The 25,330-nt window shown below is 53.4% G+C and overlaps 3 protein-coding genes across 8 annotated transcripts; 1 reads left to right on the top strand and 2 right to left on the bottom strand.

Moving 5' to 3' along the window:
- Positions 1-1,160: 1,160 nt before the first annotated feature.
- CD2BP2 (CD2 cytoplasmic tail binding protein 2) lies at positions 1,161-5,666 on the bottom strand. Of its 4 annotated transcripts, none has more exons than XM_063100417.1 (7): positions 5,588-5,666; positions 4,948-5,056; positions 4,605-4,740; positions 4,322-4,479; positions 3,778-4,213; positions 3,589-3,695; positions 1,161-3,500 (listed from the first exon to the last, which is right to left on the bottom strand). In XM_063100417.1, exons 2-7 carry the CDS (start codon positions 5,023-5,025, stop codon positions 3,390-3,392), a joined length of 1,026 nt encoding a protein of 341 aa, XP_062956487.1. In that variant the 5' UTR covers positions 5,026-5,056; positions 5,588-5,666; the 3' UTR covers positions 1,161-3,389. The 4 variants fall into 4 exon arrangements, with proteins under 4 accessions (XP_062956487.1, XP_062956488.1, XP_062956490.1 ...); XM_063100418.1 differs by having other exon boundaries at positions 5,580-5,662; XM_063100420.1 differs by having other exon boundaries at positions 4,948-5,051; positions 5,580-5,617.
- A 1,809-nt stretch (positions 5,667-7,475) lies between these two features.
- TBC1D10B (TBC1 domain family member 10B) lies at positions 7,476-18,759 on the bottom strand. 3 transcript variants are annotated; one of them, XM_063100575.1, is made up of 9 exons: positions 17,585-18,759; positions 14,173-14,272; positions 13,767-13,874; positions 13,563-13,669; positions 10,239-10,353; positions 10,057-10,122; positions 9,661-9,850; positions 9,153-9,307; positions 7,476-9,064 (listed from the first exon to the last, which is right to left on the bottom strand). In XM_063100575.1, the coding sequence occupies exons 1-9, from the start codon at positions 18,499-18,501 to the stop codon at positions 8,360-8,362; spliced, it is 2,463 nt and encodes an 820-aa protein (XP_062956645.1). In that variant the 5' UTR covers positions 18,502-18,759; the 3' UTR covers positions 7,476-8,359. The 3 variants fall into 3 exon arrangements, with proteins under 3 accessions (XP_062956645.1, XP_062956646.1, XP_062956647.1); XM_063100576.1 differs by having other exon boundaries at positions 10,057-10,098; XM_063100577.1 differs by lacking the exon at positions 10,057-10,122.
- A 3,612-nt stretch (positions 18,760-22,371) lies between these two features.
- Positions 22,372-24,943, top strand: MYL11 (myosin light chain 11). Its single transcript, XM_063099958.1, has 7 exons — positions 22,372-22,441; positions 23,477-23,569; positions 23,809-23,884; positions 24,059-24,163; positions 24,259-24,337; positions 24,610-24,658; positions 24,747-24,943. The coding sequence occupies exons 1-7, from the start codon at positions 22,439-22,441 to the stop codon at positions 24,849-24,851; spliced, it is 510 nt and encodes a 169-aa protein (XP_062956028.1). The 5' UTR covers positions 22,372-22,438; the 3' UTR covers positions 24,852-24,943.
- Positions 24,944-25,330: the final 387 nt, after the last annotated feature.

Here is a 25,330-nt window from a genome sequence, read left to right as displayed (position 1 = left end):
AGATGACACCAAGCCAAGGGTTGCAATCCCCTTGCCAGTCAAAAAAGAAAAAAAGAAAAAATAGGGACTTAACCTCCATGATCTTCCTCCCCAAACCCATAACCCAAATCTAATCACGAGAAAAATATGAGACAAGCCCAAACTTTAGGAATATTCTACAAAATAACTAACCAGCACTCCTCAAAACTTTCACGGTAAGCAGAAACAAAGTCTGAGAAACTGTCAGACCAGAGGAAGCTAGACACATGACAACTAAATGTAATGTTGTATCCCAGAAGGGATCCTGGAACAGAAAAAGGACATTAAGGAAAACTAGTAAAATCCAAATAAATGTGAAGTTTAGTTAATACAATGTACTATTCATGTATACGATGGACTGTTATATTCAACAATAAAAAAGAATGAAATATTGTCACATGCTACAACATGGACAAGCCTTGAAAACACTGAGCTAAGGGGAAGCCAGACATGAAAGACCACATTTGGATTACTCCATTTATCTGAAATGCCCAGAATAGGCAACTAGAGACAGGAAGTGGATTAGTGGTTGCAGAGCTGGAGGGGAAGGGGGGCAGGGAGTAGTAAGAAGGACTGCCAATGGGTCAGGTTTCTTTTATGGTCGAAAAAAGTTTCTAAAATTAAATTGTGGTGATGGTTGCACAACCCTGTGAATATACTAAAGACCAAAGAATTGTGAACTTTTTGAAGTATACACTTTAAATGGGTGGGTTATATTTCATTAGAGCTGTTAAAAAAATAGTTCATTAGATGTGACAAATATTTCACTATAAGATGTTAACAATAGAGGAAACTGGATGAACTCTGCACTATCTTTGTAAATTTCCTGAAATCTATAAAACTATTCTAAAATATTAAAAGCTTACTCAAATAAAAATAATCTATAATTAGTTATAAACTATATACATTTTTTTTTTTTAAGCAGAGGAGTGGTATGTGTTCAGATGTGCTCTAAAGACCACCCTGGAAATAGGTTATTTCCCTCCGAAGTGCTGACAGGGGCTTGAAACAGGCGGGAGACAGGGACATGGCCACAGGGAGGGAAAATGAGGCACTACTGGTGGTTCACAAGGGGAGAGGCATTCAGCTGGATGGGTGTGTATTAAATATTTCCTGTTGCTGCTATAACAAATTACCACAAATTTAGGGGCTTAAAACCACACAAATTTATTATCTTACAGATCTAAAGGTCAGAAGTCCAAAATGGTTTTTACTGGGCTAAAGTCACATCAGCAGGGCTGCATCTCTCTGCAAGGCTCTGGGGAGGAAACTTTCTAGCTTCCCCAGGCCACCCACACCCTTGGCACATGCCCTTTCCTGTCTTCACAGCCAGCAGTGTGACCCTCCCGACTCCCTTTCACTTCAAGGGCCCTTGTGATCCCACTGGGCCCACCTCAACAATTCAGGGTAATCTCATCTCAAAATCTTACTTAATCCCACCTGCAAAGTTCCTTTTGCCACGTAAGGTAAGCTTAACAGCTTCTGGGGTTCAGGATGTGGACATCTTTGGGAGCCAATACTCTTCCCACCACAGGGTGGCACCAGTGAGGTGAACTCAGGAGGAGGCTGAGCGGAGGGGAGGTCAGCTTTGGGTGGGCTCAGTCTGAGGTGCCTGTAGCACATCCTGGGGGAACTACCCTTGCGTCCATCCACTCACTGAATACTAAGCACTCCCAGAGATACAAGGGGATATAAAAGTGAACACTGTATCTCACTGGTCCTAAGACCCCTGCTTTTCATGTGTGAACATTTCTGAAATCAAGATGCATCTTTTAATCAATTTTGCAACTGTACTTGGCAGGGGGTTTTCTTTCTTAGAGACATGTAAGGTAAGGTATCTTACCATTGATGGCTTCTTGGAGGCAACAAAATTCCAGTCTGGGCTGGCACTAGAGTGGGCATTGCCAGAAGATCAAGTACCCCCACCTGGCTGGGCCCCCTATCTTTCCCTAGTTCCTACCCTGGCTCCTTCTGCCCTGGGGCTCCCATGTGTCCTGCGGCTGTGGTGCTCAGACCCCCTATAACTAATGTAACTGATTTGGCCACACACGTGCTCAGCTCTGCCACCACCACAGGGTCCAGGACTGGCCTCTGTCCCCGGGTGTACCTCAGTCATGGGGTCTCAACCTGGCTACACACTGCCAACACCTGGGGAGCTTCTAAAAGACCAAAGCCCAGGCTGCAACCTAGACCAACTCAATGAGAATCTCTAAGGAGGAGGATTTTACAGCTCCCAGGAGATTCCAACAGGAAGCTAAGGTGGGAAAGTGTAAGAAATCAGTCTAAGGAGCAGCATAAGGCAGCACTGGTGGGGGTGGAGGGTGCTAGGTCCAGACTACAGAAATATAACTGTCTCCATGTCCCCTCCACCAGACTCTGGATTCCTGGAAGGAGACCCGCCCACGTACCTCAGTTTCCTCAAGGCACCAGCCCTGCCAGGCGCACAGTGGGAAATGAGAGCTACAGGGCCTCAAAGGGCCTGGCAGAAAAGACTTTGTGCCAAGATCTGGGAAAGAAGCCCACTGTGTCTGGGCCAGCTCTCTGATTCACTGTGTCACCTCCGGTGAGTCACTGCCCCTCTCTGTACCCATACAATGCATGGTTGGCCCAGGTAGCCTTGAAGGACCCTACGCATGCCTACATTGAGTTTGCACTTCACCTAAGGGCTGCGGGGACCATGGCAAGGGATAGAGGAGGAGCCAGATTAGGGAAGATACTGGCTCTCAGAATTGTAGGGACTTTGGATGATCTTAAAACAGGCATCCCACTTCTGTCTGATGTCCAGGGAGCTTGAGAGGGTGGGGAGCCAGTGAGTATGAGGCTTCCTTCTCACGCAAACAGGGTCCCAAAGCCTTCCAGATGTCCTAACACTTCCAGGCTTAAAATCTCCACTTCTGGGGCTCTATGCCCTGGTGGCTGCAAGGACAGAGAATCTGAAGTCCTTAAAGCCAAAAACCTAAGAACAGCAAAACAAAAACCTCCAGAGAAGACTGGAGAATAATGTGTGAGTAGAAGGATTTTTACATGGCACACAGACTCCAGGGGGGAGGCCACAGGACACCCAACAAGCCCATACTCTGCCTCTAAGCACAGTAAATAAGGCTGAGGTGGCTCAAGACACCAGAGAGAAACTCCCACGAAGGAACTTCATGGGATGAAACCCTCAAGGAGCAAGGCAAGTCAAAAGGGGCTGTGAAGGCCCCTGGCTTCTGGCCACCAGCACAGCCAAGGCCCTATTATACAACTAAAGGCTTTTATTGGGAAAGGGACATTAACTGAAAAGTGGCCTCCAATATCCTCACTGCCTGAGAAAGGGGGACCTCCTCCACAAAGTCCAGGAAAGAAGGGATCACCAAACTGGGCCCTCAGTCTCAGGTGTAGAGGTCAAAGTCAATGCGTTTGGAGTTGTAGAACTGACCACCTGGGGGGTCCAGCTTCCGGCAGTAAACACCATCTGGGAAGTAGCCTTCACTCACCCAGGTCTGCAGGAAAAGAAAGCAGAACTAGGTTAGGACCGATAGCAATGTTGGGTAGGGAGGGACAAGGCAGAACGAAGAGAAAGGGGCTTACCTGCATCTGGGTGCTGGTGAAGGGCCCATATAGCTCAGCATCCCCTGTGTTCTCCCACTTATACTCCCACATCACGTCCACCAGACCATCTCCTTGCGATTCTGCTTCTGAAATAATGGGCAAAGCCACGTGGGTCTCAAGTGCCCGGCCTCCTGCCCACAGTGCCCCTCTCCTGCCTTCTAAGCTCACCTCCTCTCTGGGTAGGGGTTGGGGTCTCCAGCTCCTCCTCTGCCACTTCCTCAGCAAACATGTCCAGGGAGGGTGGGGGCGTGGGATCAGGGGGTCCCTGGGTCTGGCACCCCAACCCCTTCAGGCGCATGGCCAACCGTTCCCTCGTTTCCTGGTATACGCCAAGGTTGCCCCGGGCCACCATCTGGTCAGCCAACCCGCAGAGCCGGTCCAGGCGCTGGGGGGAACTGGGCCGCCCAGTCCCCTTGTTGGCCCCTTTGCTTCCTCCTCGGGCTCCCAAACGCCTCAGTGCCCCAGCTACTGTCTCTCTGGGCAACAGCAGTTCCAGAAGTCCCTCCAGAAGGGCTTGGGCACTCATTGGTGTCTGGCCCAGGCTGTCCTCTTCCTCTGAGTCTGAGGCCTGGCGTTGATCAGGTGGCCGCTCCCTAATCTTCACCTATAACGGGAAATTAGGGGAGTTACTTCCTACAAACTGCCACAGGGGCCCAGGCCCAAGCCCTTGTGCCACTCCCAGGCCCCAGCCATGCTAGTCCCTGGGCCGCACCCAGTCAATGTTGTCCAGCCAGCTGTCTCGGATCTGAGCATCCCGGTTCAGAAAGTAGTTGCCATCAGCATCAAAGTGGCCTTCCTCCATCTCTTCCTGTAGGTTGAAGGGTGTGATCCGCACATCCCCCTCGCTGGGAAGTGTGGCTGCTTCCTGACCTTTATCAAAGACACAGTTGCTCCATGCTAGGTATGAAAAAAAGAGACAGGAGCCTCCCTTGCTCCATATCTCCAGAAGCCCCTACTTGTCCCCCCAGCAGAGTCAATTCTTGGGTATAGTTCACCTTCTACATCCTCTGAAGCCAGGATGTCATATTTGCTGGATCCCTCCTCATCATCATCCTCCTCATCGCTGTCCAAAGAGTGTTTGCCTTTGAAACGGCTCCCAGGACCCCCTGCCCCAGCCACAGGGTCCACCAGCTGTGAACACGAGCAGCAAGTTGAGAAATGCAAATTACTGCCTACTTTCCCAAACACTCCAGAATCTGTACCCAAACTTAAAATCCTCCACCAAACTCATTCCTCAAAGAACCCGAAAAACACCCCTTCTTTGTCCCCCCAGCTTTCTTCCTCTTCAGGCTTCTAGCTCCTCTCTCACTCGCTCCTCCCCAGAACACAATCTCTCACCTTCTTCTTGGGGACACTGAATTCGTCCTCATCAACTTCATCTCCCACGCCTTGGAAGGTCACTTTCCTCTTTGGCATGATGGGACAGAGGGACCCTCCTCAAGCTGAGCTGAAGAAAAGGATGCAGAGTACGGAAACTGGGTGAGAAGGGAACTCCCCGCAAGAGGCCCCCGTACAACAAACATTTTTCCTGATATGTGCCAGTTTGGGAGGGGAGGGAGCATAAATCAGGGGCTGGAAAAGGAGCTAGCAGCCAGGAGGTCCGCAGGACTTAGTTCGGCATCCTAGAGAATTAATGGGGGGGAAACGGAGGGGCGGACCCGCGGAAGATCTCTCAGGTGACCCTATGGGTAACACCACCCTGGACGAAAAAAAGACAGGCTTCCCCACGTGATCACCCCACATCCGGCTCCCGCAGTCGGCGCGACGGGGCTCGGATGGCTGACAACCGCTCCCCAACCCCCAGCTCCCTCGAAGCCAGCGGGCCTGGGCGGACACAGGACCTGGAGCCCAGGCCAATCCCCCACCTCCCCTCAGCCGAACTCCCAATTCCACCTGGTGACCTCCAACTGTCCCGGGCTGTGTGTACAAACTAGAGAGGTGGCAGAGCCACAGGGATTTGACAGTCGCACCCGATCACCTGAGGATCCACGGAGTGAGGAGAAGAAAAGCAGAGATGGTTTCTCCAGGGCTACATCCGGGGCACCTGCCGCCATAACCCGGAAGCGGGCTGCGGAAGGCGCCAAGAGAGACCGGAAGTAGCTTCACTCCGGTTAGAGGACTAACTGGAAGAGCGGGCGGAAGTTCGCGGTGAGCGAGGGAAGGCACTCCTACTCCCTCCCGGCCAGAAGTGACGTTAGCCGCTTGGGGCTACAATGCCGTAAGAAGGGACGTAGGAACGCCTAGCCAGTAATCGCCCGAGAGGGATGGCCTGAGGTGCTTTCGAGTCCCGCACACAGCAGCGGAGGCTCCGGGGAGGAGGTGGATCGTACTCTACTTAAAGGGGCGCTCAAGATCAGGATGGAAGGGCAAAGTCCAAGCAGCGCCAGTGGGTTCATACCCCCGTTTCTCTTTCCAGGGTTCCAGTCACCCTTCCTCTAGGACTAGTCAAGGACTCTGCGCCCCTCACCATCTCATAGAAGTCCAGCCTTCCCACTCCTATTGTCCAGTTGTCAGCCCTACCCTGGTCTGACAGGTGTGGGCTTTTCTTCTCCCCTAGGGGAAGCCCGGGTCTCCTGATGGCCCGCCTGGGTCCCCTGACGCTCTTGGGGCACTTTCAGAACCCAGTTCCCTTTAGGACCCAGGGGAAGTCTTTTGCCCCAGGCCTACCCCCTTGGCTGGTTCCTGGTTTCTGAGATAGGAGAGCCATCACGGAAAAGGTGGCATTGGCACCTGTGTCCGGTACTCAGGCCAGAAGCCGCTTGTGCCCTGCTCTCAGGTAGGCCTGAAAAAGGGTAACAGTGGCTCTCTTGAACCACAGCTGCAGGATGAACCCCCCCCTCCACCGCTTTAGCAAACGGGGCCCAGCGACCCCCAGCCCAGGTGATGCAATCTGACCCAAGCAAAGGAGGGGTCGGGAGGTGAGAGAGGTCAGTCCCTGTGTTGTGGGGACCCTTTAGCTCTAGACAACACTCAGAGCCTGAATACTCCTAAGCCAAGACCACCCAGGAGGAGCCTGTTGGGGCCAGAAAAGGGCGGCATGGGGCTACTCCCAGGCAACCAGATGGGTCACTCTTCCTCTCTCCCCCAGGGATTCCCCCCATATTGGATCACCATGAAACTGCACAAAAAGTCTGTGCTCAGTTTCTTTCATGGGTTCAGGACACAGGCCCCAGTGAGGGCATCTTGCTAAAGAAGGGTGCCTGAAACACCAGCTACCAGCACCACTGGTTCATCCTCTGGGGAAACCCCTTCTACCTGGAACACCAGGCAGACCACACACCCCTGGGCCTCATCCTGCTAGGCGGAGCCACGCCTTAAGGCAACCAATCCCTATGCCTCTACCATCCTGACCGACAGGGTGGAGGGCACAGGTGGGCAGGCCTACAAGCTGGCTGCAGAAAACCAGGAACAGCTGGAGGCTTGGCTGTGGGCACTGGCTGGGGTAGCTGGAGGCGGCTGGCTCTGCTGCTGTCCCCCCTGCAGGTCCAGTACCAGGAGCTGTGCCAGGAAGCTGGACAAGAGCCCAGCTCACCCCCAGAAGACTGTGGCTTTCTAGCCACTCTTAGTCCCCCTTCAGGCTTCCAGAAGCTGCATGAACACTTTGGGAAGGCGATCCAGGTGCTGCTGGTGCTGTGTGGAGGACTCCAGGAGGCCAATGACAATGGAGGCAGCAGATCCCAAGCAAAGCTAGAGCAGGAGCTCAACCAGTATTGATGTGTGACTCAGATGGACCAAAGGCCAAGAGGTACCTACCTGCCAAGATCAGCAGACTGCTTCAGTAGAGACCCAGGAGGTCCTGGCTCTCCCCCTCCCTCCCTAGTCCTTATTTCAAATCCCCTCATCAAATAACAAGGCAGAAGACAGGCACAGGTACAACAGCAGGTTCTTTTCCGGTTCCTCAAAGCGCCACATGGGGTGGGGACAGAGACAGAAGAGAATGTAAACATTGGGTTCCACCCCCTGGAGCTCAAGGGAAAACCCTTACTCAGATAGGGGCTGAGGGTTGGAAGCAAACAAGGTGAAAAGTGGGGTCCTGGTGAGACAAGGCAGGGGAGGCCTGAGAAGAAAGAGCAAGGGGGGAAGGTAGAGGGAGAGCAGCAGGGTGGTGGGAGAGGAAGTGGGGGACAGTTCCCATTCCAGTGCATGTCCCCTTAAATAAACCCAAGTGCAGGAGCATTACGGAAGGAGAACCAAAGGACAGAAGACAGAGCAAGCACCCCACCCTGGGGCCAACCCAGTCCTTGTACATAATTACTACACAGAGATGTCCAGAAGTAGAGCAAGGAGAGCTGTGGCCCCCAGCCTGGAAATGAGGGACACAGGCAGGGCTGAGGAAGGGAAAAGGAACTCACCTCCACCTCATGGGGAAGGAAAGGGAGTGTAAGAATCTGAAAACTGCGACTCCCATTGCCAAGAGCCACCCTGTGGTGACAAGAGGCCAATCAGGACAGCACCTGGGAGGAGACCCCAGAGGGAATTGGGGCAGGAGTGACAGAGACCCCAGCTGGGCCTGACTGGAGGTGAGAGGGCCCAAATGTGTTCATGGCTGCCCCGGGGAATACAGCTGCCCCATACACTGTGGCTGTCCTGGCTATGAAGGGAGCAGCAGCTGGCGAGGAGACTGGGAATCAAGCCACTTTCCTCAGAAAGAGGGACCATCTGCTAGGGGACTGGGGGCAGCACCCTAAGCCAGGTCTGCTCTTGGTTGAGGGAAAAAGGGGGGCAATGCGGTCCAGCCCCAGGGCAGAGGTCAGAAGTAAGCGTCCTGCCGGGCCTCAGCTGCTGAGGGCCTGTCCCCGCCATCCTGGGGTGCTGGGGGTCCATCTGCCTTTCGACGCAACGAGAGCTTCCGGCCTTGGCCCTTCTTCTCCTGCTTCTGCCGCTCCTTCTCCTGCTTTTGCTGCTCCTTCTGCTTCTGCTGCTCCTTCTCCTGCTTCTGCCGCTCCTTCTCCTGTTTCTGCTGTTCTCTCTCCTGCTCTTTTTCCCACTTCTGCCGCTCCTTCTCCTGCTTCTCCCGCTCTTTCTCCTGTTTCTGCCGCTCCTTCTCCCGTTCCTTTTCCTGTTTCTGCCGCTCCTTCTCCTGCCTCCGGGTCTCCTTGCTGGGAGCCAAGGGGGTGCTGCTACCAGTCGGTGAGGGAAGGGATGGATGCAGTCCCTCAGCAGTAACCACAGGCCCTGGGGCAGGCCCAGCACTGGCTCTGCGGGCAGGAGGGGGCGGGGAGGGGGCCCCTCCAGCTGCCCGGGAGCCTCTGCTCTTGAGGCCAGAAAGGCTGAGGAGGCTGGACGAGGGGCCCAAGGGGGGCTGCTGCCGCCGGCGCTCCTCGTGGATGGCCCGGGAGCCATGCAGTCGTCGTGAGGGCCGATACTGCAGCTCCCCCCGGGTTTCACGCCACTTTTTGAGCTGGGCTGCATTCTCCCGCTCAATCAGTGCTTCTGTCACAGGGAGATTGGTCACCTAGAAGGAGAGAAAATGGATACCAGCATGAAGAGGAGGGTGGGGATGGACTGGAGCAGACAGGGGTGTGCTGAGTCCCAAGGCCTACCTCATGCACCAGGAAGTCCTCCTGCATGCACTGTTGGGGTAAGTTGCGCAGCTGCTCCATGGTTTCATACATGCCTTGGCAGGAGCGCACCTTCTCCACTGAGCCCAGCGTGTGTCGCAGCAGCACCAGGGCCACACGGAAGATGATCTTAACGCCTGCAAGGTTAGAGAGGAGAGAGCATGGGGGAAATGGGCCTAGGACCTCAGCCTGGCCCATTTAGGAGGGACTCAGCCCCCATCCCCAAATACTGCCACCCTTACAGGTGAGAAAACTGAGGCCCCAAGAAGGGAAATGAGTTGCTATGGGTCTCAGGTTCCTGGGAAGGAGAGCAGGCTCTAGGTTGGTTGCAAAGCCAAGATCAGGCTATTTCTCCACCTCCAGGCTGCTTACAATGAAGCCTCGGCCAAAAAGTACCCTTTGTCCACGGACCACCAGAAACGTGACAGGACCCTCGGCAGCCACAATGGAGAGCCCAGCCCCCTCCTGGCCTGGGTGGCCACAGAAATACCTTCACAGAAAAACATATCCCAGACGCGCAGCACTGAAGCCCAGGGAAGGGTGCGGGCAAAGATGCACATGAACCACTCTGTCATGTAGAGCACGGGGTCGATGCGCTGCCGCCGCAGGTGCCGATGTGCCAGTGGGGAGGCCCGGCGCAAAAGCGCAAAAAAGATTTCTCCATCCAGCTGAATGGCCTCCTGGGGGTGGGACAAGCCATGAGAACAGGGCCCAGCCTATGGTGGCCCCTCAGAGTAGAACCGGCCCTGACAGGGGAATCTTCATCTTAGTGGGAAGAGGCCCAGAGGAAAGGGAGAGAAGGGCCACGGTGGGTCAGGGCAAGGATCTCCCTGTAGCCTTGGGGAAAAGTCCCAGCCCTGGATGCACCCAGCCTCCAGACACTCACCAACCCTGCACTGTAGTAACCTGGGAGGTACTTGTCGCAGATCTGCACCAAGCACCAAAAGGCTTGCTGTGAAGGGCAAGAACAAGGAGGCGGGGTGGGGCCTGAGAAGCAGGGAGTTCCCCATGACCACTTCAGGCCAAGATCCTCCCACCGCCTCCCCGACCAGGACCACATGTGCTGACCTCAGCAGGCATGTGCATGAGCAGCACCGCAGCCACCGGGGCCTGGGCCTGGCAGTAGCCTTCATCAGGCCGGTAGATGGTATACGCCTTCAGGATTCGGTACAGGTCCTGCTGCCTGTGGAGAATGCAGAAGACCATGAGGGCATTCACAGCCACTGGGAGCTCTCTGCCTCAAACCAAACCTTCTTCCCAACAACCGCAGCCCAGACCCCTCCTACATCCATTCCAGAGTCACCTCAGAGCTTCACCACCACACTGCTGTATCCACCTTCCCATCCTGCCTTGCAAGCTTATGCAAAGGTTTAGCCCACAATCAGAGCGTTACAGGCTCCAGCCTTCCACCCTTGGCTGCCCCCCACCCTCCTGCTCCCTACCGTTCCCCAGCACAGGAGGCTGTGCTCTCACCCTCTATCTGCCACCATCTCATAGACTTTCAAGGTCATTTTCTCCAGGAAGCTTACAACACCCATAGCATCAGCCCTCCTCTAGCACTGTCCAAATGTGTGTATCACCCAGAGCAGGAGCTCTCCCGGGGAGGGCTGGCCTTATCTCACTGGTTCTCATCAGTTCTCCCCAGCATGTCCAATGGGTCCTGGCTCTTGGTAAAGGCCTGGAAGTCAGCTGTGCCTCAGACCTTTCTCATGTCTATGCATCCAGAAGAATAACATCCCTGCCCTAGACCCGCTCCCCTTCCTTAAGGGTGCCCCTTTGCCACATCTGGGACTTCACTCAGCCCCACATCAGAAAAGACAGCGTTCCTCTCCGCCCCACAGCTAATCACCAAGTCCAAGCAACATTACATCCTGAATCCCTTCATGTCTGCTCCCTATCTTCACCACTATGGCCAACTCACAGTTTAGACCTCCCATCTCTTGCCCAGAAAAAAGTAGTGATCCCTCAGATCCTCTCCCTGCCTCCATTCACACATACTCCTGACCACTGCCTATAACAGCTTTTCCCAAAAGCCAGTCCTTCAAGTGTGTTCTTCATTTGTGTTCTATCTGCATACCACTCCTACTATTATTTACTTAAAATTTTTTCTTCATTTTGCAAAAGCAGCCATGAAATGACAGGTTTGATATGCTAGTTATTTTACCTAATACATATTAAAATAAACATGTAACTTCCACAAGCTCCCATGCTACATCCACCCACCTGCCTGCTCTGTGTCCCTGCCTTCTCCCTGTTGCTATGAGTGAACTGTCTGTGATCCTGGCCAAGCACAGCCTTTCCACTTGGACCTGGATCCTATCCCCTCTCGCCTATACTGGCCATCACTCCAGCAACCCTCTCATCTCTCCTGCAACACCAATTTTTCTCTCTCTACTTGAACATTTCCATCAGCATACCAACATACTCTTATTCCTTCTAACTTAAAAAAGTCCCTTGACTTCACTTTCTTTTACAAATACCACACCGTTTCTTTACCTATTTGGCAAAACTCTTCCAGAGTATACACGCTGTCTTCAATTTCCTTGACCCCTTTCTCCAGTCAGGCTTCTACCCACTGCTCCACACAAAACTGCTTTTATCAAGGTCACTAATGACCTCCACGCTGTTTAGTCCAGAGGTCAATTTAGGCTTAACTTTACTTTACCCACAGCATTTCACACAGCTGATCCTTGAAACCCCTCTTCATTCTGTTTGCAGAAATCACACTTCTGGTTTTCCTCCTACCTCTCTAGTTTCTCACTCCAGTCTCCTTTACTGATTCTTGCTCACTTTCCCATTCTCAACATGTTGGAGCTGCAGGGCTCAATCCTTCGATATTTTCCTTTTGTGTCTACATGCTGCCTTGGTGATCTCATCCAGTCCCATGGGTGATATTTAGTCCCTCTATAAATTGACAACTCTCGATTTCCAATTTATTTCCAGTTTAAACTTCTCTGCTGAAAACTACACTTGTATATATCGTATACCCAACATACATCTCCAATAAGCATTTTAAACTCTACATTCCAAAACTGAGCTCCTGATATATCCCACAAGTCTGTTTCCCCCAGTTTTCCCCATCTGTATCAGTAAATAACAACTCCATTCTTCTAGTTTCTCAGGCCAAACACCTTAGGCATCACCCTTAACTCCTCTGTCTCACTTCACATCTAACCTATTACCAAATCCTTTTGACTCTATCTTCAAAATATATCCAGAATCTAACCATTCGCCCCATACTTCCAGTGCTACTATCCTGGTCTACCTACCATCATCGCTCTCCTAGATTACAGAAAAAGTCTCCTAACTGCTCTGTTTCTGCCCTTGTCTCCCTATAGTCTCATCTTAACACAGCAGCTGGAATGATCCTTTTAAAACCTAATTCAGATCAGATCACTTGTAAGCCCATCTTCACTTACATTTCCTATTCCCCTTTCTTGCTTTAAACTCCTCTTTTGAGCTGGCCTGTTAGCTCAGTCAGTTACAGCGTGGTGTTGATAACATCAAGGTCAAGGGTTGTGATCCCCATACCAGGCAGCCGCCAAAAAACAAAACAAGACAAGAAACTCCTCTTTGATACTTAATACCATTTCACATACAACATACTTTCCTTTTTTATCTGATTTACTGTCATTCCCACCAAAATATAATAAACCCCACAGAGGGCAGAAGTTTTTGTTTCTTTTTCACTGCTGTTATCTGTGACTAGAACAGTGCCTGGCAGGTAGCGGGTGCTCAACAAATATTTGTTAAAGGATAAACTTACTGAGAAAAAATGTCCATCTGAGAGTCACCTAAAATCATCTTGCATACTACTAGGGAGCGGTAAATACTATATACCACATCTTGAGGAAGTTTGGCCTACAGAAGAAAAATCCAAGTGACTTGCACAGTGTTTAAGGGCCCTCAGTGATCGGGCCCAAAACCTCTTTTCCAGCCTTAGCTCTACCCAACCCCACTGCCCAGACACGGCTTACATAATGCCCCAGAAAGGAAAACCCTACCCCCTGCTCTAGCTCCCATCTATCCTTTAAAACCCAGCACTGCTGGCCTGTTAGCTTAGTTGGACATAGCACGGTGTTATAACATGAAGGTCAAGGGTTTGGATCCCCCATACGGGCCAGCTGCCAAAAAAAAACAAAAGCAAAAAGATAAAACTCAGCTCAAAAACGACCTCTTCAATGAGCCCCGATGGGGCCCCCAAACACACACAATACCAGAGTTGAGTCTCCCTCTTGGGACAAATCCTTTGACATAGTTTGACACTCAACCTATTAAGGATCATTCTTCTAGAAGTCCTGGAGGGCAAAAACTGCTTTCAACCAAGCCCATATCCACCTGGAGCCTTCAACAAACGTCTGCCAACTGACCCACATGGCCAGGCCACCTTACCCATGCCCCCCTCGAGCAGCAAACATCTCGTGGAAAGGGAACTGGCGGTGCAGGTCCTTCTCAATCACATCCAGCCACTTGGGGTCCCCAGGAGCCCGTTCCAGCTCCTGCAGTGGGACAGCAGGGATTATCTCAGGATCTGGGGGAACTGACACCCCTCACACAGACAGAGCCACACATCCCACACCCTGGAGCTGCACGCACCTCAAACTTGCCCGGGTTCTGCTCCAGGAGTTCCTTGCTATTAGACAGATACTGCCAGGCCTTGGCTCTGAGGGAGGAGGGAATCCCCTTCCGGCAGCGCAGCTTCACCTAAAGAGGCAGGTAGGAGACAGCTTTCAAGGACTGGCACAGCCTGTAAGCTTTCCCCAGCAGTCCTCAGGCTCCCTAGGACACTCCTCCCACATCCCATAGGCTTGACTCCACTGGACCTGGCCTGGCTGTTTACCTTTAAAGCTACTACTTCTCCCCGCAGGGCCCACCTACCACCTATCCCCATTGTGATCCAGAGGGCAGATATTATCAGTTTCCTAGGCTTCCCTGGAGCACAGGGTTACCCTCTTCCCCCCTCCTTGTGCATTGCCCTGCCCACCATTCAGCCTTCTCAAACCTTCTGGAAACGCCGTGACAGCCACTTATCCCAGTTACTGAACATCTCCAGCCACTTGAGCTCCCGCTGCCGAGCCACATCCACGGGAATGGAGCTCTCTCTGCAGGATAGGGGAGCATGGAAGAGGTCAGTAGCAGCAGTATAAAATCTGGATTGCTAGGGGAAGCCACCTCCCCAGGCTCAAATGAGACACTGGACATTTTGTAAGCTACCAAACACCAGGATACCTGGCCACTTGGCCATCCACAGCCCTAGTTCACCACACTGAAAGGACTTCCTTCTCTATTGGATCTTTATAGAGAGATCATGTTCAAATCCTACTGTGACACATCTAAATTTAGAGAGAGTACAGAATATTTAAAAGCCACATTTTGCAGTATATTTGGATCCAAGTCCTAGCTTTACCACTTATTCATTGTGTGACCTTGGGCAAGTCACTTAACTTTTCTAAGCTTCAATTTCCTCATTTGTAAAATGGAGAGAATAACAATATCTACCCGAAAGGGTTTGTTGAGAGGTTATATGAAATAACACATAGAAGGGGGCTCAGTAAGTAATAGCAATTATTATCCATAAAATAAAATACAGAACAAATGTACTTCTCTGTCTCCTTAGAAGCAACTGAGTTTTGTCCTATCAGGCTCTTGAGATCCCTTGGTCACCTGCAATTTCCTCTACCTCCTCCTCCCTGACATCACCCCAGATACCCAGACAAATGAAATTCTTTTTTTTTTTTTTTTTTTGACCAGCAAGGGGATCGCAACCCTCGGCACAGTGTTGTATGCACCACGCTCAGCCAGTGAGCGCACCGGCCATCCCTATACAGGATCGGAACCTGCGGCCTCGGCACTTACCAGCGCCGCACTCTCCCGAGTGAGACACGGGGACGGCCCCAAATGAAATTCTCCTTGCCCTGTCTGCCCACTGTTCTGTCAGAGCTTCACACTCAAGGGGCCCCATCAGTCTGAAACAGTTGCTTGTAGGAGTCAGTACCAGAAGGTGAGTGGAATGGAAGAGCGAGCTTGGGTTTTAGAAATCAGACAGACCTAAGCTCAAGTCCCAGTTTTGTCCCTCAGAAGCTGTGGAGTCTTGGAAAGTGACAACCTGAGGCTCTTTGTCAGGTACAAAAAGGGATGCCACCACCTACATAACGAAGTTATAAGAAGACTATTGAGAAACTGTATATAAAGGACTGTTAAATAGAAGTGGCTCATTAAATATTAGCTTCTTTTTGGGGGGCTGCAGGGGCAGCTAGCCAGTACAGGGATCAAACCCTGGGCGTTGGTGTTATCAGCACCACACTCTAACCAACTGAGCTAACCAGCCAGCCCAAAATATTAGTTTATTTTTGTTCTTGAAACTCAAACAGAGAGCACCTCTCATTAATTTTTTTTTTTTAAAGATGACCGGTAAGCGGATCTTAACCCTTGACTTTGTGTTGTCAGCACCACGCTCTCCAAAGTGAGCTAACTGGCCATCCCTATATAGGGATCCGAACCCATGGCCTTGGTGTTATCAGCACTGCACTCTCCCAAGTGAGCCACGGGTCAGCCCTCTCATTAATCTTTATCATAAGTCAGTTCCAAACTCTACTAAGGGTTGGAAAGAGCAAGATATCTTTCCTACCTTCAAGAAGGTCATAGTCTAAGAGGGGAGATAACTGCACTATGGTATGAGCAATGCAATGAAAAAGATGCACAGAAGAGGTACCTAATTGGAGTGTGGCCAATGGCTCTCAGGGAAGGCTCCCTGGAGGAGGGGACATCTTAAGTAAGCCATGAAGGACCCAGTAGAACTTAGCAGGCAAAGAAGGGGAACAAGGGCATTCCTGGCAGGTAGGACAGCCTGAATATGAAGGGGGAGGGATGAACTAGTTTGGCAGGACCACAGCACAAAGTGCATGGTGAGGAGTGGTGGGAAAGAAGACCAGAGAGGGTGGCAGAGCTTTGTGCAGGCCAAAGAGCTTGGACTTTACCCTGTGGACAGTGGCTGCTAAAAGCTTTTAAGGTAACACGTGCCACAGTTAGCCTTGCCTCAGAAGATTCCTTTGGCATGGAAGATAGATTTTAAAGGGGCAAAATTACAAAGCAAAGAAAAAACACCAAGCACAATGCCTGGCACACAAGAGGGACTCTCTAAAATCGAATTCAACCCAAGTTCCTTAGAACAGACTTGTACTGAGGAGAGAGTGACTGGTCACACAGATCCAGACTATCTGAGGGGGGCAATCCACTCAAACGCTCTGCTTCTTCATCTATAAACTGAGTCCTCATGCAACTTTAGCTGCCTTCCCCACACAGAACCGTGAATGTCAGTGCTCAGTCAAAGGTTTTCTGATTTGTTGGCTTTTAAACGCTGCCTGTAATACCCTCCCACAGGGCTTCCCCTCACCCCACACGCACAGCCGTGACTAAATCCTACGTGTTCTTCACAATTCAGATCAGCTTCAGCCAAATTCCCAGTCTGGGCAAAAGATCCCTTCCCTAGGTGCTCACAAAACCTTCTTGATGATGTCTAGGCCAAACCTAAAGTATTATATGGAAACCAATGAACCGTTTAAGTATGTCTTTCCCTCTAGATGATCAGCTCCTAAAAAGGATTACTTTATCCTTAGTACTCAGCCCAGGGCCTGGCACCTGGGAGCTCAGGTGATGCCGTAGGCTGAACTGAGCAGCAGGTTAAAAGGGGCATAGGAACAATGGGCAGGATCCAGAGAGAGGGAAGGAAGAAGTCAAAGGCAATCACACCCCCACTGAGAAGTGACTCAGGCCCCCCGGAGGGAATTAGGAAAGAATAAGCCCGACCGGCTGGGGAGATGAGGAAATGGGGAAGAGGCCTCCCCCACCCGCTTTCCTTCAGTGAAAACACAAGACTGCCCCCTGTGTTTCACAGAGACACCTTGCTTTCAGGGTCTCCCTTCCATCACTCAGACTTCTCACTACTCCATGGGACCTATACCTATGGGATAGGGGAGGAACCTGCGTCCCTCCCAGACTCTGCCCCTAACAGGGGTCTCTGCCAGAACCCCTGCCCAACCAACCCTCCAGAATAGCTGATGTGTAGCTAGAGTTTCACATCAAGGAGCTGGGATGACCTTAGGTATCATCTCATTCAACCTTCCCATTCAGAGAGAAGGAAACTAAGGCACAGAAATAGAGAAACCACTAGCTCAAGGGCACATGACGAGCCAAAGGCAACGTCTAGCCTTAAACCCAGATCTCCTGATCCTGGTCTGAAACTCTCACTAACACACCAATGCCACGGAAACTTCAGGATGCTCTAGGCATGACAGCTGCCACTAATCAGCCCCAGGAACCTCAGAGAAGTCTGGGCTGCCAGAGTTCAAGCAAGGTGTGTCGTGGCCCCCTCCCCCAACCTCTGCTTCCCTGAGGCAAACCCACTGGGTACTCACAGGCTGCCCGAGTACTGGCTGCCCCCAAGGAAGCCATACTTGTCCGTCTTGCGCAGGGCCAGCCCATTTATCTCGGAGTCTGAGCCCATGGAGCTCACATCATCCGCCAAGGACTCCAAGGTTCCAGACATGAGGCTCACGGAGTCCAAGTAGCTCAGAGTATCCGGGGCCTGCCCTCGAGGCCCAGAGATACCAGGTCCCAGGCTGGACGTGGAGCCCAGGTCCTGAGAGTTTTCAGCAGGCTCTGGAGCTGGGGTCACCGTCACAACAGCTACTGGAGCCTCGACCGTCCCTGGAGAGCCTGTGCCAGGGCCGGACGGGTCTTCAGGAGTCTGTCCTGCTGATGCAGGTGTTGTTGCAGCTCCATGTCCACTTGTCACCTGTCCTGCTGAGCCCCGGGCAGTCACTCCTGAGGCCACCGTGGTTCCCGGCTTGGGGGCAAGCGGGGGTTTGGCGGTCAGGGCCCCAGGAGCCGTTCTGGAAGGGGTCCTGGTGAGGGTCCCGGTGGGGGTCCCTGGTCCTGGGGCAGGTGAGGTTTGAGCCTCCTTCGTCTTCGGAGAGTCTGCCTCGGGGGCCAGAGCCATCGACATCTCGGCTCCTGCCACTGCCGCGGGCATAGGGGGCTCTGGGCAGGGAGGGACCTGCGTCTTCGGGACTTCGGGTGAGGCCTCCAGAGTCAGCACTACCACCGTGCTGCCCGTGACGGCCGGGACCGGGGTCGTCCCGGGGACCCAGGTGGGCCGCGCCTCCCCGGGAGCCACCAGGGTGACAGGGGCAGAAGTGGCCGTAGTCATTGGCGGTCCCGGAGCTACCACCACAACGGGCCCCGCCCGGGAACCCCGGGGCGGCGGCGAGGGGGCCGCGGGGGCGCCGTGACGGCGCGGCGGGGCCACCAGGGGCGCCGGGCCCGTCTCCATGGCCGCGGGCCGCCCCTCACATGCCCCCGCCGGGGAGGCCGCGGAAGGCGCCGCCCCTCAGGCCGCCCGGCGCAGCCCGCCAGGGACGGGGAGCGGGCGAAGGGCGCGGCTCGGCGCGCACCGGGGGCGGGGCTGACACGGGCAGCCGCCGGGCCCGCGGAGGCGGGGCAGGGGTCGGGGGGCGCCCCTCGCCGGAGTCTCCCTGGCGCCCTCTCACCCCCTCGCAGGCTCTCGCCGCCGCCCCCTCCCTCCCGCTTGGGGCGAGCCGCCGACCTCGCGCCTGCGCACTCGCCGCGGAGCCGGCTAAGCGGCCAGCTTTCTGGCATTCCACGCCTGCGCGCAGGCCGTCCCATCGCGCCCCTTTTTTCTCCCGCCTCGTCAGAGGACTTGGACGAATAAGCGGACAGAGGGAACTGGACTTCTGCCAATCATTGGAAGGGTGGGCGGGGTTGGCGGCGCGAACGGGGGTTGGGTAACCTGGAAAGAGGAAACGGAGAAGACAGAGGGCTATAAGACCAATCAGAGAGCGAGCAAGGGCAGGAGGAGGCAGGACGAAGAAAGGAACTAATAGAAAAGCGTGAGGCTGCACCTCCTAGCCAATAAGCATGGCTGAAGAGGGAGCGACCGCGGAAGGGCGGAGAGAGAGAGGCAGGTGAAGGCGAGTAAGAGGCGGAGCCTGGGGCCCCCGGACCCATAGGAATGGTTAAGTAGGGAGCCAGTGAAAAGGGAAGTAGGCGGAGGCCAAATTGACAGACAGTGATGTCTATTTGGGCGGTGACAGACAGAAACCGCAGTCAGTAGGAAGACCGGAGGGATTCTTGAGGTCTCTCAAGATGGTCAGGAAGGAATGACAGCTGAGGGGAGGCGGGCCGAACTTGCGATTAATTTGCTTCGTCGGCCAATGATTACGTTCCCCAACTTTAGCAACAGGGGAAGATAGATAGCCGTCTCAGCCAATGGTAGCGTCGAAAGGACAGGGACGCTGCCAGCAGGCGGTGCCAGCTCAGGGATATCGGTGACAACCGGAGACAAGCGCGAGAGGTGGTGACAGTTGAGGACAGCGCGGAGAGGGGGCCGCGTGCATTAGCCAATAAGAGAGCCGCGCTGCCCCTCCTGTGTCCTTTCTGGGCCCCCATTCTCCATTCATCTCCTGAGCACCCCCACTTTAGTGTTCTATGGGACCCTGAGCCCCACCACAGATCCGGTTTCCTGATCCAGTACTCTGGACCTTCACTCTGTCTCTAATTCTCCAATCCTGTCCCCTAACCAACCCTAGTACCCCAAGCCCAGGCGACTATATAGCCAGAAGAAACCTATCTCCATTTCTTTTCTTTTTTCTTTTCTTTTTTTTTTTTTTTTTTTTGTTCTTTTCCTTTTGGCGGCTGGCCAGTGCGGGAACCGAAACTTGACCTTGGTGTTACACGGCTGCGCTCTTAACTGAGCTAACCCGCCAACCCTGGATCTCCCTTTTCTTGAGGGAAATTCAAGCCCCGAGTCTCTCTCCTCAGTTCCCATCTATCTGAGCTCCTTCCCAGAACCCAGTCTCCAGTTCTTCAGACCTCATCCCTCTGGTGGGGATCCCAGTCTCCCCATGAACTCCCCATATCTATGTTCTTATTCTTTGCGGTATCCCACGCGACCCCAGTCTCATCAACTCCTCTCCCCTTATTGCCACATCTCTCTGTGCTCCTTGTTTTCTGCTAAGAACCCAGACCCCAATCTCATGAGCTGCCCAGGCTGCCCTTAGACCATGAACATAAAAACCTGACCTTATGAGCTCCAGCCTTCCCACTTCTAAACACCCCCTTCACTCTCCGACCCCCATTCTCCTGAGTCCCAGAGTTAGAGGGCACCAATTTCCATACAGCGTCCACCATCCTGAGATTCCAGTCAGACTTCTCAGTTCCTCCTTGGTTTCTGAGTTCTCTAAGGCTTCTCACTCCCACCTCAGACCCAAATCCTGTGAACTCCCCTTCAGTGTCTGATCTCCTTCTCTTCAACTTCCCCACCTTCCATTTGACCTTAACTTCCTGAGCACTCCCCCATTATTACTCTTTGTGGAGTCCTCCGCCCCTCCCAGAACCCAATAACAAGTGGGCTCCTCCCTGGCCTGACCCCCCAGGGTAACCATATAAGGCAAAGCAGCTGCTGTCTGAGGCAGGGCGAGGCCAGTGCAGGAGGCAAAGGGCAGCTGCTAAGTTTAGGGTGGCTCCTTCTCTCTTCTTAGAGACAACAGGTGGCTGGGCCCCAGTGCCCAGAAAAGAAAATGTCTTAGAGGCATTGGCATGAGACTGGAGGAGGGGAAAAGGGAGGAGGTACCTTCCTAAGGACATCAGGTCCTGGAGGGAGAAGGAGGAGGAAGAAATGGACATCCTTGCCAACCAGAGCCTTCTTCAGCCACTATTTCTTCAGATGTCCGCTGCATGGAGGAGACTGGGACATTGAGGCCCAGAGGGGTAGGAAAGGGTACCTCACAGTCACACAGTCAGCCAAGCTGGTGCTTGCTCAGAATGAAGACAGAAACCACTGGCCATGCCAGCCATCTAGGAGGAGTTGGCCAGCTAGCTTCCCTCTTGGTGCCTTTGCCTCCCCTCCTCTGAGCTCCAGCCTCCACACCAGCACTCAGAGAAATGATTCTAGACTCATACTAGAACAGGTTCTCCTGCTTCAAATTATTCCAAGGCTCCCCAGGGTCCCTGCCTTCAGCCTGGCATTGAAGGCCCTCCAGTGTCTGGTCATCAGCCCCTTGCATTCTCTGTGCCAGCCCCATCACAATTCTGGTAACTTAAACACCTCTGATCTTTCACTCTCCAGGACTTTGCCCATGCTGTGCCCTCTGCCTAGCATGCCTACCCCTCCACCTCTACCTGACTCACTTCTGCTGTCCTTTATGAAGCCATTCCCATACTCCAGGACAGGACTGCTGCTGTGCCCTCTGCTTCTGGGCTCCTGACCAGCTGGTATGTCATTTCTGCATTTATTCCTTTTTCTATGGCTAGACTGTAAGTTCCACCAAGGCAGGGCCTAATTATTAATTATTATGCAGTTTTGTGGGATGGGAATTAAATCTCCATTTTACACAGGGGAAACCAAGGCCCAGGAGTTAAAGCACAAAGCATCTTTCCTCACAAATCCCCCCTCTCCTTGAAGGGGATGTACAAGACCTTCCTGATCCTCCAACTTCCACAGATGTCACTCTTTAAGCTCTGCCACCACCTCACACATACACACACTTGACTATGAACTCCACAGTGCAAGGGTTGGCAGATTGTGTTCACCAAAGTGCACCCACAAAGCCCAACCCAGTCCTTGGCAGACTGTAGGTGCTCAATAAATGTTTACTGGGGTTAAATCTGGGCCCACCCCACTCAGGGCTACAGGAGCCTGGTTCATCTCTCTCCTAGAACTGTGCCTTGGGCCGGCCCGTGGCTCACTCGGGAGAGTGCGGTGCTGATAACACCAAGGCCCCGGGTTCGGATCCCATATACGGATGGCCGGTTCGCTCACTGTCTGAGCGTGGTGCTCACAACACCAAGTCAAGGGTTAAGATCCCCTTACCGGTCATCTTTTAAAAAAAAAAAAAAAAAAAAAAAGAACTGTGCCTTGCCTTGGGCCCCTTCTGAACTCTGGCAGATTCTAGCCCCCTTTTGGGAGAAAGTACATCCCTTCCTGCCCAGGTCCTAGTGAGACATGCATCCCAAGATACACTCCCTCCTCCCTCCCTCTCTGGGCTTCAGCTGCTGTGACCCTCCAAGAAAGGAGAAGCTGTAAGCTGGGCTATTTTGGTATCTGGGGTGGGCACCCTCAGGGCTAAGGTTACCTTGGTATGTTAAGGGCTCCCTGGGGCAGGACTATATAACCCCAGTGGGACTGCTCTAGGCTGACTCTCTGCTTCTTTCCAGCCAGAGCCAGTGCCTTGCCCCAGGAGACTGAAGACATGGTGAGTGAGAATCCCCCAGCCCCTGCCCCAGATCCCTTAGACCTCAGAGCAGCCTCGCCCTTTGAAAGAAAGCAGCTGGTTCCCAGTCCAACAAAAGGTAAAAAGATGACTCTTCAAGGGCCGGCCCATGCTCACTTGGGAGAGTGTGGTGCTGATAACACCAAGGCCACGGGTTCGGATCCCTATACAGGGATGGCCGGTTTGCTCACTTTGGAGAGCATGGTGCTGACAACACCAAGTCAAGGGTTAAAATCCCCTTACCGGTCATCTTTAAAAAAAAAAAAAGATGACTCCTCACTTTCTTGATATCACTAATGGGAACAGACAGACTGAGAAGGCCTAAAGGACCCAACCAAGCATAATCAGCCCAGATACTCCACTCACAGAGGTCTAATCCCTCTCAAAGCCTGCTCCACCCCTTCCTGTACTCCACTTCCTAAAGTCCTCTGGGACACTCCAGACAAGGATTCTCATTCCTGTTTTATAAATGAGAAAGTAGAGGTTCAGACAGGGTAAATGAATGGATCAGGATCAAACAGCAAGTCTGGGGCTCAGAGGAGGCAGGCTCGGGGTACTGAGAAGAGAAGGAAGCTTCTACCTGTTGGGTGGGATGGAGGGATGGGGACTGGGGAGCTACAGATGGGAATTTGGGGGATGCAACCAAAGCAAGCCCCTCAAAGCAAGCCCTCTCAGCAAAGATGTCCCAAAGAAGGGGAGGTCCAGGACAGAAGAGTTGCTTTAGAAGGGACTCAAGGGCCGGCCCGTGGCTCACTCGGGAGAGTGCAGTGCTGATAACACCAAGGCCCCAGGTTCTGATCCCATATAGGGATGGCCGGTTTGCTCACTGGCTGAGCGTGGTGCTGACAACACCAAGTCAAGGGTTAAGATCCCCTTACTGGTCATTTTTAAAAAAAAAAAAAAAAAAAAAGAAAGGACTCAAAAAATCCTGAATCTAATCACTGCCCCCAGAGAGGTGTAGGGACTGGCCCATGGACCCCTTTGCATAACAGTAACCCACCCACCCACCCCCACCAGGCACCCAAGAGGGCCAAGAGAAGGGCAGCAGAGGGCGGAAGCTCCAATGTCTTCTCCATGTTCGACCAGACTCAGATCCAGGAGTTCAAGGAGGTGAGGGGATGGGGGAGACTGAAGACTGACCAAAGGCACCCCCTGCTGCCTCTCACACCCTGCTCTCTGGAATGTGCACCTGTTTAGGGGGAGGGAGAGTTTAGAATTCCTTCCTCCCCGCCCTGCTTGGGGTGGAAGAGAACAGCTGGCTGGGGGCCAGAATCTGATCTGGCTGGGGGTAGGGATGCTGAAGCTTGGCCATGGGGGACCTACCCCCACTCCACCCCTGTCCTCCACAGGCCTTCACCGTAATCGACCAGAACCGTGATGGCATTATCGACAAAGAGGACCTTCGGGACACTTTCGCAGCCATGGGTGAGCCCCCCCACCCACTCATAAATATGCAGGGCTGCAGAGTCCGGGGAATTCAGTGGCCTTAGATTCCAGCCCTGTCAGCTCTACCTTGGGCCTCAGTCTATCCAGCTTAGAAATGGGTGGGATGATCTGAATTTATAGGAAGCACAGACCTGACCCCAAATCCCCCTCCAGGCCGCCTCAATGTGAAGAATGAGGAGCTCGATGCCATGATGAAGGAGGCCAGCGGTCCCATCAACTTCACTGTCTTCCTGACCATGTTCGGGGAGAAGCTCAAGGGTGAGTGAAGCGTCCCGGATCTAAGCTTACAGCTGCCTCTTCCCAGACCCTTCAGAGACAGACCCTTCAGCTTCACGTGCCCTCTGACCCGCCAGGTGCTGACCCTGAGGATGTGATCACTGGAGCCTTCAAGGTCCTGGACCCCGAGGGGAAGGGCACCATCAAGAAGAAGTTGTAAGTAGCCCCTTTCAGCTGCTCCCACACAGAAATCCTCCGTAAGTTCCTACCAAGGGTTAGGCTCTGTCAGAGAAAGTAGGACTGTGGAAATGGGCTACATCTTCTCAGCAAAAAAAAAGCGGGGAGACCAGAGTGTTTAGGAGGCCAATGAGGTATCTAGGGTGACCCGGGTTTTCAGGGAAGACTGGGGTGGCGACGGGGATGAGGTGGGAGGGAGTGTAAAGGAATCACGAACCCAGTGTCAACTCTCCGTGTGTCACCTGCTTCAGCCTGGAGGAGCTGCTTACCACGCAGTGTGACCGCTTCTCCCAGGAGGAGGTGAGTCGTAGAGGGGCCGGGAGTAGCGAAGGGACTGGGGAGGAGGAGCTCAAGGAGCGGTAGGAGATGCCCCTGCGTCTCCCGCTAGATCAAGAACATGTGGGCGGCCTTCCCCCCCGACGTGGGCGGCAACGTAGACTACAAGAACATCTGCTACGTCATTACGCATGGAGACGCCAAGGACCAGGAGTAGGGGACCCTCGTGGGCCTCTGCTAGCCAACGCTTACAGCCAGTCTGACCCCTACCCAGACTCCCAATAAAATTCAGCTGGTCTTTGTTTCTTATCGGCGGCGCCTTCCGTGGTTTGTGTGGGAGGCTGGGCGGAAACTCTGCCGGCCCGAGGGGAGTGCCCAACGGATGAATGGATGGTGTGGCCCGCGTGGAAGAAGACTCGCGTGGCCTCAGGGAAGCTCGGTTTTTATTGAGGACAGAGCTTGGGTGAAGAGGGGCGATGCGGGAAGAGGAAGAGGGACGCTGAAGGGCGGGGCCGAGAGTCGGGGCGGGGCCGAGGGCGAGGCTGCAAACACCTGGACTGGGCAGAAGCGCTCTGTCGGAGAACCTGCCCGGAGCCAGTGCGGCTGCGGCCAACCGGCTGGGGCTCCAGCATCAGGCGCTGGGCGGTCTGAGCCCGGGGATTGGACAGTGACTGAATGAAGGCGGAGCCGAGGTAA

This window comes from Cynocephalus volans, chromosome 6, assembly GCF_027409185.1.
Source record: "Cynocephalus volans isolate mCynVol1 chromosome 6, mCynVol1.pri, whole genome shotgun sequence".
Taxonomy (NCBI): Eukaryota; Metazoa; Chordata; class Mammalia; order Dermoptera; family Cynocephalidae; genus Cynocephalus; species Cynocephalus volans.
The sequence above is the reverse complement of the archived record's forward strand: the minus strand, read 5'-3'. Positions and strand labels throughout refer to the sequence as shown.

Excerpts from the sequence above, each read along its gene's own strand:
- CD2BP2 (XM_063100417.1), bottom strand. The coding sequence starts at position 5,025 with ATGCCAAAGAGGAAAGTGACCTTCCAAGGCGTGGGAGATGAAGTTGAT. Across the intron at positions 4,214-4,321 it reads GGCTGGACAACATTGACTGG|GTGAAGATTAGGGAGCGGCC; the intron begins GTGCGGCCCAGG and ends TTCCCGTTATAG. Across the intron at positions 3,696-3,777 it reads AACCCCTACCCAGAGAGGAG|AAGCAGAATCGCAAGGAGAT; the intron begins GTGAGCTTAGAA and ends CCATTATTTCAG.
- TBC1D10B (XM_063100575.1), bottom strand. The coding sequence starts at position 18,501 with ATGGAGACGGGCCCGGCGCCCCTGGTGGCCCCGCCGCGCCGTCACGGC. Across the intron at positions 9,308-9,660 it reads GGATATGTTTTTCTGTGAAG|GCGTTAAGATCATCTTCCGT; the intron begins GTATTTCTGTGG and ends CTAACCTTGCAG. Across the intron at positions 9,065-9,152 it reads AGGACTTCCTGGTGCATGAG|GTGACCAATCTCCCTGTGAC; the intron begins GTAGGCCTTGGG and ends CTCTCCTTCTAG.
- MYL11 (XM_063099958.1), top strand. Across the intron at positions 23,885-24,058 it reads GGACACTTTCGCAGCCATGG|GCCGCCTCAATGTGAAGAAT; the intron begins GTGAGCCCCCCC and ends ATCCCCCTCCAG. Across the intron at positions 24,338-24,609 it reads GGCACCATCAAGAAGAAGTT|CCTGGAGGAGCTGCTTACCA; the intron begins GTAAGTAGCCCC and ends CACCTGCTTCAG.